The sequence below is a fragment of the Montipora foliosa genome, chromosome 12 (genome assembly GCF_036669935.1).
Source record: "Montipora foliosa isolate CH-2021 chromosome 12, ASM3666993v2, whole genome shotgun sequence".
In the NCBI taxonomy this organism is placed as follows: domain Eukaryota; kingdom Metazoa; phylum Cnidaria; class Anthozoa; order Scleractinia; family Acroporidae; genus Montipora; species Montipora foliosa.
This window is the reverse complement of record NC_090880.1, coordinates 40,561,027-40,581,805: the sequence shown is the minus strand read 5'-3', so window position 1 is coordinate 40,581,805 and position 20,779 is coordinate 40,561,027. Positions and strand designations below refer to the sequence as shown.

At 37.1% G+C, this 20,779-nt stretch overlaps 3 protein-coding genes across 6 annotated transcripts in view; 1 reads left to right on the top strand and 2 right to left on the bottom strand.

Moving 5' to 3' along the window:
• Window positions 1-40: 40 nt before the first annotated feature.
• Window positions 41-7,088, bottom strand: LOC137980434 (uncharacterized). Of its 2 annotated transcripts, none has more exons than XM_068827877.1 (8): window positions 6,775-7,088; window positions 5,036-5,176; window positions 4,598-4,680; window positions 3,970-4,130; window positions 2,004-2,089; window positions 1,859-1,898; window positions 704-1,500; window positions 41-355 (listed from the first exon to the last, which is right to left on the bottom strand). In XM_068827877.1, exons 1-8 carry the CDS (start codon window positions 6,845-6,847, stop codon window positions 234-236), a joined length of 1,503 nt encoding a protein of 500 aa, XP_068683978.1. In that variant the 5' UTR covers window positions 6,848-7,088; the 3' UTR covers window positions 41-233. The 2 variants fall into 2 exon arrangements, with proteins under 2 accessions (XP_068683978.1, XP_068683979.1); XM_068827878.1 differs by having other exon boundaries at window positions 5,036-5,161; window positions 6,775-7,084.
• A 174-nt stretch (window positions 7,089-7,262) lies between these two features.
• On the bottom strand, window positions 7,263-16,124 carry LOC137980435 (uncharacterized). Its single transcript, XM_068827879.1, has 5 exons — window positions 15,773-16,124; window positions 13,360-13,422; window positions 12,634-12,726; window positions 11,215-11,277; window positions 7,263-10,499 (listed from the first exon to the last, which is right to left on the bottom strand). The coding sequence occupies exons 2-5, from the start codon at window positions 13,378-13,380 to the stop codon at window positions 9,564-9,566; spliced, it is 1,113 nt and encodes a 370-aa protein (XP_068683980.1). The 5' UTR covers window positions 13,381-13,422; window positions 15,773-16,124; the 3' UTR covers window positions 7,263-9,563.
• Window positions 16,125-16,390: 266 nt separating this feature from the next.
• The window catches only part of LOC137978931 (endoplasmic reticulum membrane-associated RNA degradation protein-like), a 5,718-nt gene continuing 1,329 nt past the window's right edge, over window positions 16,391-20,779 (top strand). For 2 of the 3 annotated variants that reach the window (XR_011118237.1, XM_068826047.1), the window contains exons 1-5: window positions 16,391-16,773; window positions 17,659-18,109; window positions 18,632-18,886; window positions 19,256-19,388; window positions 19,836-20,522. Coding sequence is in view for 2 of the 3 variants with exons in the window: in XM_068826047.1 (XP_068682148.1) it covers window positions 16,494-16,773; window positions 17,659-18,109; window positions 18,632-18,886; window positions 19,256-19,388; window positions 19,836-20,522 (1,806 nt within the window). In the remaining variant the exon portion in view is untranslated. The remainder of the gene's footprint in view (window positions 16,774-17,658; window positions 18,110-18,631; window positions 18,887-19,255; window positions 19,389-19,835; window positions 20,523-20,779) is intronic. The other variant, XM_068826048.1, reaches the window with a different exon arrangement.

Here is a 20,779-nt window from a genome sequence, read left to right as displayed (position 1 = left end):
AGAGATTTTTCTCCAGTTACCCCGGTTTTCTGGAGTCAGGATGAGTTAATTTTATAACTATTCTCTCTGTTTGATCAAGGAATTTTTATTTTGTGAGACCAAGTACACAGGGTCACCATGATATGCATGCAAAATACACAAACACAACTGATTCAGAGTTCTTTCTTATGCTACATGTATAAACTAAACCACTATGAAATAAATCCAAAAGCATGCGATTATTTTTCTGGTTTCTATATTCTAGTATTTGAATTTTTCTGTTGACTTTGAGCCATTTTCTGCCTACGGCGGTGAAGTGCTTCTATCTTTTTCCGTTCAATGTCCTCCTTTGAGTACTTGAATTGCTTACTTCCTCCTGAAAAAATTAACATCCATAGAATTAATTTAAATAAAAAAGTTTGTTCCAGGGACCCACTCTCTCTTTCAAACCCATTCTGTGTCATTGTGTTGTGCACCTCCAATGAGCAAACAATAATGATAATAAATTTATTAAATTTTTGTCCTCACAATGTGAACAGACCTTGTTTTAAATTTATTTGAAAGAATGCTTATGATAGAAATGACTATAATAGAGATTTTATTGAGAGTTTTAGGTAATAAGAAACAAAATAACATTTCCTATAAATATTTCTAGTGTTCACAGTTCGGATTTTCACATTAAAGTCTGCCATGCTGAATGCTACATGCTATCCATCAACCTCACCTTTTGTTATTCTTTGTCCAACACATTCCTTCTGTTTATTAAAACATCCTTGAGTGCCATCACCATCTTTCCTCTTCACTACAGTGTTGGATGCAATTAAACTTTCTGTGTCGCTTACCTTGGCAGCTCTGGTCACGGTTTCTAAACCTGCATTAATAGAAGTTTGAAGTGCAGAGCGAGGTAAAAAAGAAAAGTTTGTTTTAGTTGCTACTGGATGCTTGTACTTGACATCTAGATTTCTTTGAAGTGTAGATGAGGCATCCTGCAATCCTCTAACATCACAACTATTTTGTGAATGTTTTAAGTTTAACAGTGAGCTGTTACACCCATTAGTTCTTACATCAGCATTAAAGGAGTCTGATTTCACATGCAAAAGTGGCACCCTTCGAACCACTGGAACATTAAGTTGTTGTGACTTTTCAAATTCATCCAAGGCACTCTCAAGAATGTCCTCGTCATTGCTGTTGCCAAGTTCATCCACAAAATCCCAGCTCTCAGTCACAATGCTGTCATTTTCATTTACATCTTTTCCAGTTGAAAGTGACAGTTTTAAATGATTATTTTTTTGAAGAGGGTCGTTGGTAGTCTGAAGCAACTGTGTATTAGTCATAATTTGTGTTTCTGAATTATTGCTTCCAAAGCAAGGGATTTCCACCTGGCTCAAAACAGTGTCATCTGTGTCCCATCCATCAAATATATGTTCATCTAAAGATGCTGAAAACTTATTACAGTCATGCTCTGTAGTTTCTTTCTGTTTTATATCAGTAAAGACATCTTGTTCCTGCTCAGCGGATTTGCTAAAAAAAAAAAAGAAACTCTTAAATTAGTGGAATCTTGTCTGACATAGGTATCTACCTGACTGCACAATTTATGTTCTTAAGGACCCACTAACTTTTATCCTTTCACTCTCAAAAATACCAAATTTAAATCCTTTAACTTTCAAATTCCTTTCATGGATCAAAACTTAAAACAGTCCTTTCCAGAACTACACTTTCCCTGATTGTGACATAGTTCCAGCGTTTCACATTTTTGGGGTGAGCACATTGGTGTCCCCAAACAAAGCAATGGTGGTCAAAATACTGCTCCTAGGCTAATCCTCCAGGAACTCAACTCCTCACTTACAGTGGAAAGGATTTTATTAAAAAATAACTCTACCTTGATAATTCTCCACTTTTGTTCTTAACACATTCACTATCTATGGGAGAAATATAAGAAAATTGGAATGTAAGGGATCATACAAATTTGCTGAGCAACAACAAACTACACTACAACAGTGTACTGAAATGCTACCAGTAAATACCTCTTTCCTCCAGCTGATTACAAAGTAACTCAATGTCCTGTTTTAAAAGTTTCAACTTTGACTTGCTACATTTTCTGAGAATGCGTCTATAAAGGATAATAAGACAAATGAATTTAATGAACATTCACTCTTTGATCCAAGACATTAATGTGATCCACTCACACACTACTTCCCACTGATTACTGACTGCAAGAGGATTCTAATTTGGCATCAAACTCAATATTACATTTCACCAACAGTTGTGTGAAATTTGACTCCATTATACAACTTAGCAAAAGCTGCGCATTTATGATCAGACGGTGGGCCTAAAATAACTGCGGGTGTGCTTACAAATACAGGTATCTCTAAGACCATCTGTTTCCTCTGCTGTTGTTTTAACAAATGAACAAAAAATTGGTCAATGGGATTATCAAATTCCCAAAGTGATCTATGCCTGCCATATACACTGTTTACATTGTATCTCACAAAACATGGTATCCCCAGTCAGTTGAAATGACCTATTTCTCCAAAATCTTTTGGAAAATTGCTTGGTCACTACACGTGTTTGACAATCTTTCACTGAGGAATAATAATTTTCATTGGATTGACTGTATGCCTGGGCCCGGTTGTTCGAAAGCCGATTAACGCTAATCCCAGATTAAAAAATAACCAAGGAGTTTATTTCTCTACTCCCAAATGTTGTACAACGCCGATATTTGGCAAAATTTTACATTAGACAAAGTCAAGCTTGAAAACCAAAAAATAACCAAAAGAAGCTTTCACCCAAAAGTTAAAAAAGCAAACCAAAGTTTACGCTAATCCTGGATTAAGTTAATCGGCTTTCGAACAACCGGGCCCAGTATAGGAATACATGGAATATTTAGCAGTTTTTACCAGCCAAAATGCTATTAAAACATAATCTTTATTATCCTTCTTGCTTCAAAACGCCAAGCATACTGTTTTAAATCCTCACCCATTTATTCTTATTCCAGAATTAGCCTATTTTTTATAACATAATACTCTTTGTTTGTCAAAGTCTACAGAGTGGTAATCCTCACTACCCTACTGTAAGGCTGCGAAACATGGACCACCTACAGACACTATAAAAAACTGTCAAATCAACCGTTTCGATCTCGGATGCCTTAGAAACCTCCTTAACATTTGGTGGCAAGACAAAGTCCCTGACACTGAGCATCAGCATCATCACCATCATGCGCAAGGCTCAAGTCAGATGGGCAGGACACATCACACGCACAGCAGAATATATAAATACTGTATTATGTTATAGTCATGTGGGACTTGAAGCCATATCTACAAGTGCAGCTTGAACATAAGTTTTTATGGTACAACATGTTCATAAAAACCCCTGATTATGGGTTCTTATACCACTGACTGAGATACACGAGTCTTATCGGAACCAAGACACCAAACTAGAATCCAGTGACAACTGTCCAAAAATAATAAAACCATTCATTCTCATGCCAAGAGATGCTGTGAGAAGTTTTTAATACTACAATCTTACAAAAACCTTTAAACACTTTATAGCCAGTCAAACAGTAAAATGACTGTCATCTCAACACTGTCCAAGGGAAAGGCATGTTTCAAGGATTTTTGGCGAGGATTGTACATTGTAGGTCCCAAGTTGCCAGGCAGCTCTGGGGATGAGGATTCATGCTGCCATGACTGAAGTATCACATGGTAACACATTCACAATCGATAAGCTTAAGCCCAGGACAGTGTATAACATGTTCTTGAATCTAATGTACATGTATATCTCCAAACATATGTACATCCAAGGCTGTTGCCTAACAGGAGCCCGGTAGCCTGGGGTTCCCAAAGAATAGCTCTGGAAGCCTTAATTTTTCACAGAAACACCTTTCACTTCATATGTTGGGCTCCTAAGTTCTCAGCGTTTAGCTCTGAGAGCCCCTTCCCTCTTAGGCAGCAGCCTTGACATCATAAAAGAAGTTCAGGTCTACAAACTGACCTTGGTCTTCTCGATGGTGTTTGCAATTCCTTGCAGCCTTGTTTCATTCTATTAATCCCAGAAACTGTTCCATTATCGGTTAGTCTTTGTGGTGCAATGTTTGTCTCTCTTGACATCCACAATGCAAGCAATGGAGGGTTGGGGTCTGGAGTCTGACCAGACTATAAGAAAAGTATCATTAAGAACATGACATGATTTGTTAATCCTTTCAGTCCTTAGAGTGAAACTTGGGGCCATTTCGAGGATGAATGAATTAAACCAGAATCCACAAGGGTTCCATAACTAATTAGAGTCACATGTACATGTTTTAAAATTAAGTAGGGGTCTGTCACACGGTATAATAAGGGCTTCACTAACAAACAATGATCACTCTGCTTTTTGCACTTTTCATAAACACAATGAAGTATGAGTCAAAGCAACTGTTGCCCTTGGCCAACATGCAAAAACTTAAATGGCAACGTGGATCAAAACACACAATGTGACCCTTAGAGTCCATCTGATTACTGATAGGCATGGCTGTAACAGACATTGTATGGTGTATTTTACTGGAGATAAAAACTGTTTCTCTAAAACAGTACCAAAAAACGACATACAAGTAAACCATGAAGCAAATTGCTGATCCACTTACTTTATCTGCTAATTTTTGCACCAAATCTGAAATTTCGCCACCACTGCTGCTGCTGTCACTACCGTAGTGCTTTTTTCTTTTTCCTTTGATGAAATATTAACAAGAACATTCTTTCATCCGCTTTGCAAATCCAAAATTGAACACAAAGTACATGTAACTTCCTAACATGATGTAAATTTGTGTGCACAGAGCTAAATTTAATAATGAACAATGCAAAGCTTTAAGTAAAAAAGACATGTCTTGGAAGATATGTGTACATTATTTTCCCAAAACAACTTTTGCTTGTTACTACAAAATTAATACAATGCATTTCTCATATTAGTTTCAGAAGCTTAAGTATTACAGTAACTATGCAAAAACAGCCCTAACAACTAGATGCTAATGAATCGAGATTACAATGATTCTACCAAACAAGTTCCATGCTCAAAAGAATCTTACCCAAAGACAAAGTTCTTGCTGGTGAAGGGGAATTATTGTCCCATACAATGTCCAATGACTGATCTGAGAATGGGGTATTGCTGATATTTCTTGGTGGATGACAAGGAGTGCATCTAGCTCTTCCAACTGGGGATTGATGAACTGATAAATAAATATTTTCCCTGATATCTTGTAACACAAGCCAAAAAAGCATTAAAATAACGTATGTCTTGTGCTGGATAGGATTTTCTGCCAAGTTAAAACTCAGGTAGAAACTACGCATTTGGAAATCATGATAACACATTGATCTGGACGGGGACAAAAGCACTGGGCCCAATTTTTTTAATAGCTTTTTTATTCCACACATTATATTCAAACACAGAGTTACAAACAGTACTATTTTGACTCCTTACATACATCTGGTACATTCACAGGAACATGTGAACCCACAAATGACTACATGTAGCTCTCAACATCAGTGGCTTCATAACGTCATAACGTCACACCAGCATCGCGAGGTCATGGGTTGAAAACCCTTTTGAAGTCCTGAATTTTTCAGGCTTCTCGACGTACTTGCTAAAATAAGACATTTGCATGATGATGCCATTTGACTACAACTACCAGAATCCTTCAGGTTTTGTTTGTCTCATCCTAATTAGAGCTTTTGTAATTTTTAACCCACTGGGAATACAAAATTTAAATAAGAAAAGAAAAACAAACTGAATTCCCGTAGTTGTAGTCAAATGACGCCATCATGAAAGTTTCCTATTGCGTTCATAACTGCGAGGATCATAGCTTCACTTGTTCACATATCTGCAGTTCAATATATGATTCATGTCATTTTATAAAATAATTAAGAATTTAGTATCCGCACCCTCATTGGTCAATAGCTGTGTATACTGTAGATGACAGTATGGAAACAAGGCTGTGACATCACAAGAATTTTGATTGGTTATGTATTGTCATATGCACGTTTTGATTGGCTGGAAATATGGTAGGAAATATGAGTGTGTATCAAGAAAATCTGTTTCAATCAAGAAGTAAAAAACCATCATTTTCCTTCCTTTCATGATGGCATCATTTGACTACAACTACCGGAATTCAGTTTGTTTTTCTTTTCTTATTTAAATTTTGTATTCCCAGTGGGGTAAAAATAACAAAAGCTCTAATTAGGATGAGACAAACAAAACCTGGAGGATTCTGGTAGTTGTAGTCAAATGGCATCATCATGAAAATGTCTTCTCTACAGTGAATTCTCCAAACTCCCCCTCGTGTTTAGACGAAGGATTCTGGTAGATTCTGGTAGTTGTAGTCAAATGGCATCATCATGCAAATGTCTTATTTTAGCAAGTACGTCGAGAAGCCTGAAAAATTCAGGTCTTCAACAGGGTTTTGAACCCGTGACCTAGCGTTGCCGGTGTGACGTTTTGACGTTATGAAGCCACTGATGTTGAGAGCTAGTCATTTGTGGGTTCACATGTTCCTGTGAATGTACCAGATGTATGTAAGGAGTCAAAAAAGTCCTCTATTGCTTAAACAGCATTTCATCGTATATGCATTCTCTTGACAAGAAAGTCTCGGAGGAATTTGAACAAAAGGTGAAAAAATGGCTTACATTTTGGGTGGCTAAATGGCTCGACTGAGAATAGCGAGCCACCGAACCTATGGTAACCAACCTTCTTTCGACTTCCCTGGCGAGCCGCCAAGCTACTTTGTAAAACCTCCAATTCAACCTATAGCGGTCGCGCGTTCAAACTTACCTTGGTCATTACGTCCGGGCGTCTTATCAACCGAACGTCGTTTTCTCATTTGGAAACACTCGGTGATACTCATTTCCCTGGCTCTGACAGAGCAATCCAAATCATATCTTCCGACGGAATGTAAAAAAGGGATGTTTAAAAGGCCAAAACCCTTCTAAACTTTCACGTCGACAACATGGCAACACCAATGGAGCGGGCAACTTTCGAACAATTTGCCTCGACCTCACACAAACGTCTGATTGGTTGTCACCATTACAACACGAAACAACACACACGCACAACCCTACACGCACGCTTCTCGCGCTTCAGAAAAGCTTGGCTTATTAGTTTTTTTCATCATGGGCTACAGGCAGAGAAGCATGTAGATATGAAGAGAGTTGAAAATATAATGCATGCAATGTGTTAAACAATATTGTTTAGAAGTGTTTATAATGGAGTGTTTATCCATACTTGTGCCTTCCAAACTACAATAACAACAAGCAACTGCATGAGATAAAGAATTGTGACTTTAATATCCTACTAAAAATACAGTTACATGGGTGTGCATCTCAGGAGCTCGCCCACTTAAATACTTCACCATGCAATTTAAGAGTGGCATTGCACCCCAAGGGGCCCAAAAACCCATGATAACACACAGTAATCATTCAATTAGAGCGGTTTTCAAATGAGTGTCGTAAAACCAAAACCATAGTAATTACTTTAACCAATCAAAAAGGACGGAGACAATACAGTAAACCAATCAAAACTCGAAGTAATTACACGTAGCCGACACAAAAGGCGGGAAAATGTGCACGCACGAGCCACAATTGGTTTTGGTTTCACTTCTGATTGGTTGAAAAAGTGGCGCGAAAAATTTGAACCAATCACTGAGTGAAGTAGATGCAAAACCAAAGTAATTCGCTAATTACTTTCGACACTCAATTGAAAACCACTCTATGTAACCTAAGAAATCTAATTAAGACAAAAACCAAAGTCCTCTCTACATAGATAACATCATTACTGGACTTGAAATCAGTAGTCTTTAATATACTAAAAAATTAAGAAGAAAGGAATCTTATTCTATTTTCATCCGATTTGAGATGTCCCATACCACTACCTGTAGTAGTTCTTAACAGGGAAATCTTTGTTTACATTTTTTTTACCTCATAAGCATAAGTCCATTGTTTTCTATCTCTCGGCTATAAAATCAGTTCTGAAATTATATTGAAAGTGCATTGCATAATGATCTATCTCTGAGACTCATTAGTGCTTTAATTATGGCTTATAATTAACATGTTCTTTTACCTTTTGAAGTCAACTTGCAAAAGCATATGATATCTTCTGTCAGAAAACTTGTATGTTAATGAGAGAAATGTAAACAATGACATCAGCAAAGATTGGCCTATATTACAGCCAAATTCTTAACACTTAAATTGTCGACTGAGTATCAACCGATAGTATTGATTTCCTTTCAAAACCACTGAAAATATCTAAAATGAGAAACAAGACACGTTGATGGTGACATCCTCAGCTTTACTTTCTTATATTCATGTGAATACATAGTAAACAACCCCATCTCTTTCTTCATGATACTGTCTGCATTTTCCCAGTTACATTTCTTCGTGATAATACCTGCTGAGTTGGTTTTGTGTCTACTTTAAGAAAACAACACATGTTTTCCTACAGCATAGTCGTAAAACATTTTAAATAGAAGGTCCTGGGTTCAGCTTCTATTCGAGGAACTCTGATTTAAGTCATGATCAGGACCAAAGGTCCAATTATACTAGTAAATTATACATACAGCTAGTACTTTGAATGCACATCACAATTTAGCTCAAGGTGTCTTTTTAAGCCTAAGAACGTCATGCATTACTTTTTGGTTAGGGTTCTGGCAATGTTCAAATTCATTTAAATACGTTAACATTATGATATCATTCACCATCTTAAAATAATAATAATTGTAATTCCTTTAATTAAGGCATGACTTGATGATGATAAAAATTTTGAGGCCACAGCATCTCCAATTTGTCTTGTAAATAATACCGAAACAGTTCCTGTAAAATATACATGTACCCTTCAGGCCTGATGGCTCCAGCTTCCTTGAAGGGCAATATGATGTTGTTTCACCAAACACAGCATATAAAAATTAACTTTTGGGCCAAAAAGGTCAAGTTACCCAACCTGAAACATGTAAAGTTGTCAATTCTTTCAAAAGTTTTTGTTTTAAAAGCTCTTATCTAAAATGGCTTAAAATCTGGTAAATGGCTGCTCACTAGAATTGTACTGTACCCTAGCTGTTAATGATTATTTATTCATGAATCTGTAAAATTGGTATGTAGCTAGTTTTATTTTCAGGATCTGGTTTCAATAATTATTATTGCTTTGATTTTGTTCCGTTTGTTACAGTGTAAGTGTCTTCTTTCTTCTTTGGTTTTCCTTTCTTCATGCATGTTTCATTTTGCAAACTACAGTAAGTTGTCTGTCACAACAATGTTTGACACTGCTGTTGACAAACCAATAATTTTATTGTTATTGTGGTATTCTGCTGTGTGGTCACTATAAAATGCAATCTGCACTTTATTTTTATTTTGATCTGCAATTATGTTGGCTAGATTGGCCTCCAACTACCTATTTCCGTAAGGTCTTTCGAGAAAATCCGAAAGTGGGTTACCGGTACTTAAGAAAAACTTTGATGTCTTCACTACATGGTTCTGTTTTTGATCCCTGTCGTGACATTTTTATGGTGCAGTTATCACAGAATTGCATTGTCAAATTCCATTCTCCAAAGGGTTAAAGCAATAAATCTATCATCAACTGTTCCAGCTCCATCCACCACTTGCTCCAAAGGGCAGTGAAGGAGCTCCCCAAAGAACTGAAGTGCCATCATCATACCAATTTCTATTGTCCTCAACAATCTCACCCCAACCTGTAGGCTGATTAATTTCACTAAGTTCACTTCCACCCCAACGATCAGGACCTTTAGGAGGGTTTGGTACGGTTCCTGGAGGGACTTGGCATGCATCAGCATTTACCGTTGACTTGAGGTTTCCCAGTTCTTGAATGAGACTGGGGGTGACTTTCGAAAATTTAGATTGATGTGGCTGAGAACCACTCATTTGTTCATCATGCAGAGCATTCACATACTGTTGCACCATCACATCATCCAAGTTGTCATTGTCATCAACAACAACGATGTCTTCCAAATATTCCTCATCAATGGAACCATGGACCACGACTGAATCTTCCCAGTCTTTCCATGCATCTGAACTTTTTGTTTGATTTTCCTTGGTGCCAGTCTGTGCTGACATGAATTGCTGAGGTCTTGCTTCATAAACATTACCAACAGCTTGGCTCTTTGCCAACTGAGACATAGGTTGGCTGTTTGGGTTGTATTTTTGGTGCACTATCCGAGGTTTATTTGATTGCTTTTTGGAATTTCTAGTCCTCTGAGTATTCCGAAATCTAGGCGGTATTCTAGATCTATCATCTCCTGAATTTGAGTCCTCAACAAGTTTTAGTTGCTGCATGTGGTTTTCCAAGTTATTACTAATAGCTTCAGCATGTAAGCGATCGCTTAAATGGTAACTCCCAAACGGGACCTTTGAATTTGTTTTGTCATGGGTTGAATCCACAAAATTATCCCCTTCACTGTCCTCAAAAAGTTGAAACTGGCTTGAAGATGAAGAAACTGAAGTTGATTCACTAGTTCCATTTGAGCCAGCCTTCAGTTGCTGTTCAATAGAGTGCTGTGAAAGTTACCAGAAGAAAAAACAATGTGACAATAACCTCAAAATATATATTTTAGCATTTTTTTTGTTGAGTCAAATTCCTTCATCTATAGCAAACATTTCTTTTACGTATCAGCACCTTGCATGAACAGTATAGTGTTTCAGACCTCACAGAAAACAAAGAAGCTGTAGGGGGAAGGCAGCCAGGGCTTTGAATAAACGGTACATGCATGCATCTAATCTATTGTTTTAGTAACACTCTATCATTTTTTTGACGTGAACTTCAAAAGAGTTAAGACTTGCAAATATTATGATGATCATGATTTGTCAAAATGACAAAAAAAACCCAAGTGTAACTCAGGGGTTCAATAACTTTTGAAGTACATGCCAAGGCTTACTAATGCAAGCAAGGGTTTGAGTGAAAACCACAGCAGAGTAGTCAGCAGTGAAAGGCAAATTTCTGACATCATAGACGGTATACCACAGGTGACCAGCTTCTATTGAAACCCCTGGTAACTAATAAAGGTATTTTTCTGTAGACCCCTTTAATTGCTGGTAGTCCTTTCCTCCATGTAAGAGTGATATTTATAGATTTTACCATCTCTAACACCAAATGATTTTACTCGTCAATGGAGGCGACTTCAGGCATGAAAGGGTTAATTAAAAGTAAAGTTTTGAATAATGATAAAACAATATTAAGATTTATTTAAGGCAGTGAAACAAAACTGGTTACCTTGTCCAGTGCAATTTTCCCACTCAGTATTAACTGATGTATTTGTCTTCTCTTCTCAACTTCCTAAGAATGAAACAAATTAAAGATAAAGAGAGAGAGGGTGATCCAAGTTGCCAAGATCTCAGTTTCTGTAATGAAGATCTTAAAGGAAACCTCCACTAAAACAAGAATACAACTTCAAAATATTTAACATAATGTTTACAATCAAAATTGTTCAAACGTTTTCTAATTGAATCGTTTGTATCCGAAATAAATGAATTTCAAAAACGCTTGTTTTGGTTTTCAAATTTCCTGGGTGCCGCCATCTTGAATACCGGTAATTGTGACGTGTTATGGTTGCTCTTTTGTATTTGCACAAAGAGCTTTTGTTTTAAAACAATAGGGCAACCATGAAACGTCATAATTATTCAAGATGGCGGCGCCCGGGAAATTTAAAAACCAAAACAAGCATTTTTGAAATCATTTATTCGGATATAAACGATTCCATTAAAAAATGTTTGAACAATTTTGATTGAGAGCATTGTTAACTATTTTAAAGATATATTCCTGTTTTAGTGGAGGTTTCCTTTAATAAGAGGTATGACCTTTTCTTTCACGTGAAAACTTGAAGAGATTTCTTATATTTTTCACACGCACATATCAACTGCAAAAATTAATAATTTTTAGTTTGGTCGTCTGACTTTTGTGTCTTGTTCTTCATAGGACCAGGGTAAACTTTTTCATACGGACATTGAAATCAGAATGGGGACACACATGTAGTCTTGAGTGGATGTTAGGAGTAAATGTATACAGGTATCCAGGTTGGGGATTCATGCTCAAAAAGTCCAAAAGTTCCTGCAATACTGATATAAAATGCTACAGGCAAAGTAATATTGCTGGACCAGGTATTAGGAAAATGTGAAAACAATGATATTTTCACTATGATTGCCTTTGTCATCATCATCATTATCATCACTACCACTTGACTAGGACAAACCGTCCTGTTGAGTGACAATTTTGGCCCTCTTTTCTGCTCAGAAGTTGCTGAATTTTCACAAATGAAAATGAAAACAATGGCCTGGTTTGCGGTTGATATTCAAGAATTATCATATGTGAACAACTCAGTTTTCACCAGTGGCACTGTTTGTTAAGGAGGCTCAAAATAGTTTCTCCTTTCTTCACACAAAGAAGCAAGTTCTGTTCTTAGGTATAGTTAAGGAATCACATCATATCAAGACGAAAATTTGGTCAGGGTACAGCCATGTGGAATTTTCTAACAATAGTGCATCCATCAGTAGGTAAACTGAATAATGCACCATCACCGAGTTAGACAAATTAGTTCAGTGGTTCAAATCACAGATCAAAATCCTTATTATTAGCATTAAGCATTCTTCAATTTTTTTCTTTAAATGCATAAAGGAAATCATTAATTAATGTTACCTCTGCTTTAAGGGTTCTCCTGGCAAATTCCTTGAGAGCTCTTCCACGACCCGCAATAAATTTATCTGTCAGTTTGGAATGATTCCCAACCCGCTGTATTAAAAGTAAAGAAATGACCAAGATTAACCAAAATGTTTATGACTGAACACTGGCAGCCCAGACTTAATGTGTGTTTTTCCCGTATTTATCAAAACAGTGAGTCCAAGTTCATACCCTGTACAAGGCAGTTAGCTTCATATTGACAAATTATCTAGAAAAATACATATTTTGAAAAATATATAGCCGGCATACTTCTAGTCCCGTGTGTCTTTGGTAGTTCTGATGGGTTTAAATGGTATTTGGTCAAGTTTCATTTTCATAGAATGAACTCTTAATAATAATAATAATGATTATTATTATTATTATTATTATTATTATTATTATTGTTGTTGTTGTTGTTGTTGTTGTCATTGACCAAAGCTTCCATATTTGAAGGTCATGTATAAGGGAAATAAAGAATATTGTATTGCAATGGATTGCAGTGCACAGCAGCGCACTTTATTTCATTGCATTGCATTGTATTGTAACGGCAACATAAGATAGATGTAGGATAGCTGAGTAGTCATACAGTGCAGCACAATTTGATAGTTGTTAGTTTGTGCAAGCCTGAATTTTTTCAGACTTCTTTGCAAAAACTGTTTTTAAAAGTTTTTTCATTAACTGCATATCAAAATCAAGACATCATACTTTTCTTGGTTGGTTCTCCATATCACTTCAAAGTCACCACAATTTCCTCAGACACTTTCAGCCCTACAACAAAAGAAAAGAAGAATATTGTGATAAAAGTTATATGATGCAGTTGAGACCAGTTTTAGATTTTGCAAGAGACTGTACTACTAAAAGTATTGACTTAAGGAGGCTCAAAAGGGTTTTCAGCTGAGCGTGTGCGTGTAAGCCACACACGCAATTCTAAAAGCTGCTAATTTTGTTCACGTTTCTTCTCATTTCTATATATATGGAATATAAAGAGATCTCCTATTCACGAACACTACAAAAATTGTACACAAACGGTTTAATGGTCTCTTAAATCCGTTTGTGCTGGCCTGTAGCTCCACTCGCGTGTGCACTCAAATGAGCGGGTGATGCATGGGTAAATGCTGATCTTGTAACCCCTCATTTTTCCTGATTTTGCAACTTTTATTACTCATTTATTTCTTTGCTTCCAGACGCTGAATTTTTTTCATTTTTTGCATGTTAGCTAAGATTAATTTAAAACGTTTGTCTTGCAAATTTCAAAAAAATTCTGTAAGTGAAAAAAAAAATTAGAGACATTTCAAAAAACTGATTTTTCCGAAAAACTGACCTACCGATTTTGTTGAATTTAAAATTTTTTAGAGATTATTCTTAACCTTATCTGGTAACCCTGAATGGGAAAATTTCACTGTCCCATTTTTTTTTTTTCAGAAAAGACAAAATATCTTGATTTTAAAGCTCAAAGAAATGCCTTATATCATTGCCATGGTAACATTATTTTGGAGGAAAATGTGATGTGAGAAATCTATGATGGGTACTTAATGCCCTGGCCAAATTTCATCTTGATATGATTACCTAACTGCATCAAAGGACAGAATATGTTTATTTGTTTGAAAAAACTATTTCGAGGAACCCCTTTCACTCCAGACCTGTAAGGGCTACTGAGACTTACAGATTTTATTCTGTCTAACGCCAGACGATTTTACTCGTCAATGGAGAACCCCACAGGAGTGAAAGGGTTAACTATATTGTTTCATATAACAGTAGTGTTATGGTGCCATATGAAACATCAATAATTTTGCTTTACAAGATTTGTTCATTGTGACATAATTGGTTACCATAGCAGCAAGAAATCCATCCAAAACCAATCTACATTTTGTCTTTAGTTGGTAGTATACAGTCTCTAAAACAAACTCTGTGATCCCATGTTTCATTGCTGAGAAGTGATTTGCTGGCCAAGGTAATACTACTTGGAAAGTTTTTAAAATTAAGTGGAGCAGATGTGGAGACAGCTCGATTTTTAAGGTGGCTCTGAATCCACTCCACAGTATTTTTTTAACCTTTGCAGAGAGTTTCATCTCAGCCTGCTAATCACTTTCAGGCAATGATAAATGGGGGTTACTGAGTTTGTTTTCGAGATAATAGCTACTTCAGACAAAATATAGTGTATTTAAGAGAACTCTTGCATTGCCATGGTGATACATTACATCACAACAATGAACCCATCATGTTAATTAAGCAATGAATAATATTATTGTGTTTCATATGGTATCATGACATTGCTGTTATGTGATACAGTCTTGTAGTCAAGAGTCAATCCTTCTAATAGTACATTCTCTTGAAAGCCTTGAAACTGGTTTGAGCTACTTGTTCTCATTGTTAAAGCTAGTGTGTTCACGGAAGAGAGAATGTTGAGCAGTTCTTCCTTCTTCTTCCTTCCTTCCTCCCTTTGTCAGAAAATTTAAAACAGGTCCCCAATTTCACAGGTAAGACCTAAAACGATATAAAAGTAAGACCTTGCAAATACTGTTTTAATAGAGTGTTTTTGCCCAAGTGACCAGCAGCCATACTAAAACAAAACAAAGAATTTTCATGAAAATGTAGTTCAATTCCCAAAAGAATATTTTACTCCTCCTACATGCCCTCTGTTTCTTTGTTTGACTCCTCCAATATGGCTGCCGTGACGTCATGTGATAACACTCTTAGCTATGATAAACTCTGTTTACATATGTTACCAGAAAGTGATAAATTTATCCCTGTGCGCATTTTAAAAGAGAAAAAGTAATATTATCCATAACATTCGGCAACAAAAAAACCAACCACTAATTTTGGAGTTGATCATACACAGCGTACGTATTAAGACTTCAGTAAAAAACATGCCTACGGTTCCTTTTTGTGTAGAGCAAAAGTAATACTTCATTTAAGCAGCTAACAAAACTTTGAAACGAATAACAGAAACTCAATAACGACCTGAAGATCTCAGAAAAGGGAAAAAAAGTTGGGCTTGCTTCCTAGATTAGATGAAGAGTAAGATATAACCAAACAGCTGTAAAGGAGATCTTTATAATGGTGGGCTTAAAAGTTGATCCAACTACAATAATTGTAGTCACAAAAAGAATCGTCTCACCGTTTTTTGCTGAAGGACTTCCTGATTACCCTTCTAAAAACACTTTGCTGATAATTTTCATTTTCACTGCCTGTCGTCAAAAGCTTTCGTGTCAGAGCAGATCGAAAAAAAAATCCGTGAATTATACGTACGCCGTCAGGTAGTCGACAATACGCTTTGATAGTCACGCGAATAAGGACTTCAGCTTGCGTGATTGAGTTCAAAATTAAAACGATTTAACGCCTCGTCATCACCAAAAATATCATCAACTCATGCCCGTCGATCAGCTGTTCGGAAAACTCCGTTCGACAAATTGAACGGAAGGAAGGTTACTCTGTCACTCACAAGATATTCTGGAAATCACGTCGGCATGTACGGACGCATGTACGTACCGTATAAATTACTGAGACGTGTTAGGTGGGTAGGGTAGGGGGATGTATTAAAACAAAGTAACTTATAATGACACCTTCAATTCAAAAATTTTGATGCCCCGTAGGATTTTTTGAAGTATTTTAGAAAACGAAAAAACCATATATATATATATAATATTTCTTAAAAGGGTTTCGTTCGTTTTTCTTCAGTATAAAACACCATTTTCTACCCTACTCCCCTAGGCCAGGAAATAAGCATTTAAGCCCCAGTTCTCTTCGAGAAATCCAACATGGCCGACCTGTCCCTAGTGCTCAGGGTAAACTCTTTCGGAAACGAGGTACCTTAAAAAGATCAGTTATCTCAGAAAGCCATGATTCAATCATTTTGGCATGGAAAATCACTTCAGAAGATCTATAATACGGGAAAGGCCCCTCCGAAGTCTTTGACAGACAAATTTGAGGATTATATGCAGCACAGCGGTTCGTCACTTTCTGCTACTGTTCACAAGTTAATCTGTGAACTCTCTATTTTACCTGATACTGCTTCTACTGTTTACGGAGTTTCAAGCAAAGAGTTCGATTTTACTTCTCACAAAGTCCAATTTTTGGATAGAAACTTGTGGAGGAAAATTGAAAGTGTTCTCGGAGAAGGTACTATATTAACGTATTAAAACCCTTCCTAGCATGCACTGGACAGTACTGATCAGAGATGCTGCATGCTATAAATCATACAGCGAAAGTTTTTTTCTTGGAGTGGGGGCCAGGGGAGCTCCCTTCTGACCTTGTAGCTCAGTCGGTAGAGCAGCGGTGATCTAACCGGGCCGAAGGTCGTGGGTTGAATTCCCACCCTGGTCAGAGTTTTTCTCTGTCCTTGTGTGGGCCCATTTTCATCAGAAGGGGGGTTTTGCTAAAAGCAGGCCCGCGGCCCATGGCCCGCCACGGCCCGCCACGGCCCCGACAGTCCGGAGGCCCAGTAGCCCACTCCTCGTTTTCTACGGTTTTTCTGTCCAGCGGTAAATCCACGTGCATGAACAGATCTGCATGACTGTCGATCTGCATCGGGTTTGGGCTTGCAAAATGGACGACAGTGAGTTTTGAATTCGTTTACCATATTTTAATCATTTGAATCCTTGTTTCTGTTTGTTGTTGTAAACAGACGAAAACAACAGAGAATGACAACATTTTTCACTTAGCAACATGCAACGAAAGAAAGGATTGAAAAGGATTGAAATGATTATTAAAATGGTAAACAAATTCAAACTCACCGTCTTTCATTTGCGCGCCCAAACTCGATGCAAATCTGAGCATGCGCGTGGATTTACCGCTAGACAACAAAACTGTGTGGGCCTCCGGGCTGCCGGGCCGCCGGGCCATCGCTGGCCGCGGGCCGCTGGGCCGCGGGCCTGCTTTTAGCAAAACCCATCAGTAGGGGCCAACGCTCACATGGTTCATATGGGTAGAAAACCAGCACTTCACTTTACCCTCTCATAGTTAAGTCTGTAAATTATTATTGGTTGTGCTTTTCTCTTCTTTTAGAGATAGTTAGAAATTCTGCAAAAATTGATTATTGCGAAGCCATAAGAAGATTACGTCCTTTGTGCCATGCCATCCATCAGGAGATTAACGATCTTGAACCACACAAATTTGAAGAGCAATATCAAGAAAGTTTATGGTGGACTGGGTGCCACAAAAGATTCCTTCAATGCTTTGGTCTTCTTAAGTCTTCCAACCCCTCTGATCACATTTTGTGTTTGTTGCTTCTTACATCATCTCTGGAACATTCCTTGGGTGATATTTACCTTTCATACTCGGATTCATCGCATTGTCCATCATTACTGAAAGACTTGCTTGCAACCTCTGAGCTAAAGGATGTATTTGGAGAAACTGTTATCAGGTTGTTGTGCATTTTGATTGGTCCTCCTTCCAGTCTGAATCTCAGGAATGTTTTGTGGCATGGATTTGCAGCTCCCGGAGAAGTTCCTTTACAGTGAGTTAACTTTAATATTTAAATATTACAAAGAAATAGATTGTTATTAAAGCATTAACTAATTTTAAAAACTGACATAAACATAAACATGCTCCATACACACAATTACTTACCGGTACATACAATCAATTAATTCTCTTTCAGTGTTAGTTTAGAAGTGTGAAATGCCAGATCATTAAGTCATTTAAGTCTTTGTTGAAAAGGAATCTTATCAAATTTTGTTAAATTTTTAACACATTACCAAGTGAACATGTCACTGACAGGCAGCTAACTGTCAGCGGACAGTTTGTCAAGACGTGGTGCTACCTATTACACATTTTAAGAAGCATCTGTCGCTTGACAGTCAACCAAAGGTCAGGCAACTGTCTATCATTTATTGTTTGACAGTTGACTGTTTGAATCCGCCCACTGTCAGGTGAAAGTCGGCCGAGAGTTGATCAACAATCGACCGACAGTTGTTTTGGGGAGCTTTTGGCCATGATGACCACCTTTTGATTGACATTTGTACATTAATATCTGTAGGTATGCTTCATTATTGTTGGTCATTACAGCATCCATGAGCAGCAAGCTGGAAGATGTGCCATTTTGTTCAAGAAAAATAAAGAGAAGACCTTTACAAGAGCTATGTACTTTTGCTGAGGAACATCTTAGTGTATTTCCACTTTTGAATACATCAGACATGCCAGCAGTATTTGAGTTGTTCAATGCAAGTTTCTTCATTATCCCAAGCATGCTTCCTTTGTGGCTTCTAGCAATGGATTATTTCTGTCAAAAAAGGTTAAGAACTATTCTTTTAGCAAATTCAATACTGATACACCAGCAACAACATAAAACAAAGGCAACTGACATAGCATCCAGTTTCTGAAGAAACTAAGTGCACAAGTCTTCTTATTAACTATGAAAAAAGCATCAACCTGCAATGGAAAGAATACCAGTAGTTTCTTTGCATGGCCAATAGTTTAAGCATTTGAAAACATTATAAACATCAAATGGATGGGAAAGATAATACTGTTCCACTATGGAGGGCCTTTTCGCCTGTTGCTTTTAAGCCAGGGAGTTAAAGATTGTATTTTGCCACTGATAGCTTATAGTCTTCATGTTATCTTCTAACATTAGTTGCCAACATTTTGATTGATTTCAATGCAGATTTGACCTGTGCATTATCCTGTTACTTCCACAACTAGAGCATGGCTTGAGAAGGGTGTTTGCCTGTGTTAACAACTGTCCACACAGGGTACTGACAGCGGAATCTACAGTTTTATACACAACATTTGATGAGGTATATTTTTCAAGACCTCTTTGTAATAGATTTATATATGAAGGCAATAAAAGACAAATTTTTTTAAAAAGTTGACAAATTATGACACAATCGCACATATTTATTCATACTTTTTGTTTTGTTTTGTGAATTATTTTTCTTAGTATTATTAACTGTTTGGGTTAGAATAATGATGGTTTGCATCTGACCTCACGGCAGCCATGTTGGTTTACAGAACAATGCAGTAAAATGTCTTTTGGGAATTTGATGCTATTATTATGCAAAACCTGTGAGGCCATTTTCTATTGTTTTGTGCACAAACATGGCTGTCTCATCACATGGATGCAAACCAAGAATTGGGGAGGAAATGGGTGTTGCAACAAAACCTGGGTTGTGGCAGAATTTTATAATTATCATCCTCTACTGTAGGAGCATTAACAATGACAGCAATATTTTTATCTGTCTTAGATACTTTCTCCTCTTTTACAAGATGGTTCAGAAAACCTTTTGAGGCAGGAAATAGGAGACTCTTACTTAGAGATGTTGCTTGATGTTCTTGTTCATCCAGAAGGACCTAGGATTCGAGATCACATCAGTCATGGAGAAGTGGATTTGAGTGAAATATCACAAGAGTTAGCCAATCACATTTTATGTATTTGCATTGCTTTTACTGGATTATACATCCTCCCAGACAAGAACATGTGTGATTGCATTGATCCGGATCCATTTCCTATTAAAGGCAGAATCTGCGCTGCTGTGGAAACCTACAAGCCTCTGTTTCATCCAGTTTCTCTATTGACAGGCTCAGTGCACAAAGTGGTCCTCACTTTCTTAAATTGGAGTAATTTACCCAAACCTCTAGAAGAGGAATTTGACAAATTAATAAGTAGTCAATGTGATGAAAAATGGATAGATCACTTGGCAATAACGAAAGCATTTCAAAAGTTGATGGCATCAGTCTCTCTGTCCATGGAAGGTGCTCACAAGCTGTACCATTGTAAACTTGGTCTGCATCAAGTTAATGTGTTCGTTGAAGTCTTTTCAGATATTTTAAATGCAGCCAAATTTCCAACCCTGTATAGACCAAAGGATGAACTGACGATAATTGCCTTGCTACGGAGCATCATACAGCATGCAAAGGGGACATCTGAGCAGGTGATATTTAAATATCCACTTTGTGTGTTATCTCTTGTAGAAACTGATTTTAAGCAAGGCAAAGAAGAAAAATGTTGATTGGGCAATATTGTTAACCCAGGTATTAGACAGAGTAAAATCTGTTAAGTCTTACTCCCAGGTCATCAATGGGTTAATTTGTTCCTTTTTCACTTTTAATTGGTATTGTTCATTGATTCCGTTCCATATTTATATTTATTCATTTATTCATCTTTTAAACTCTTTTGCATGTCACTGGG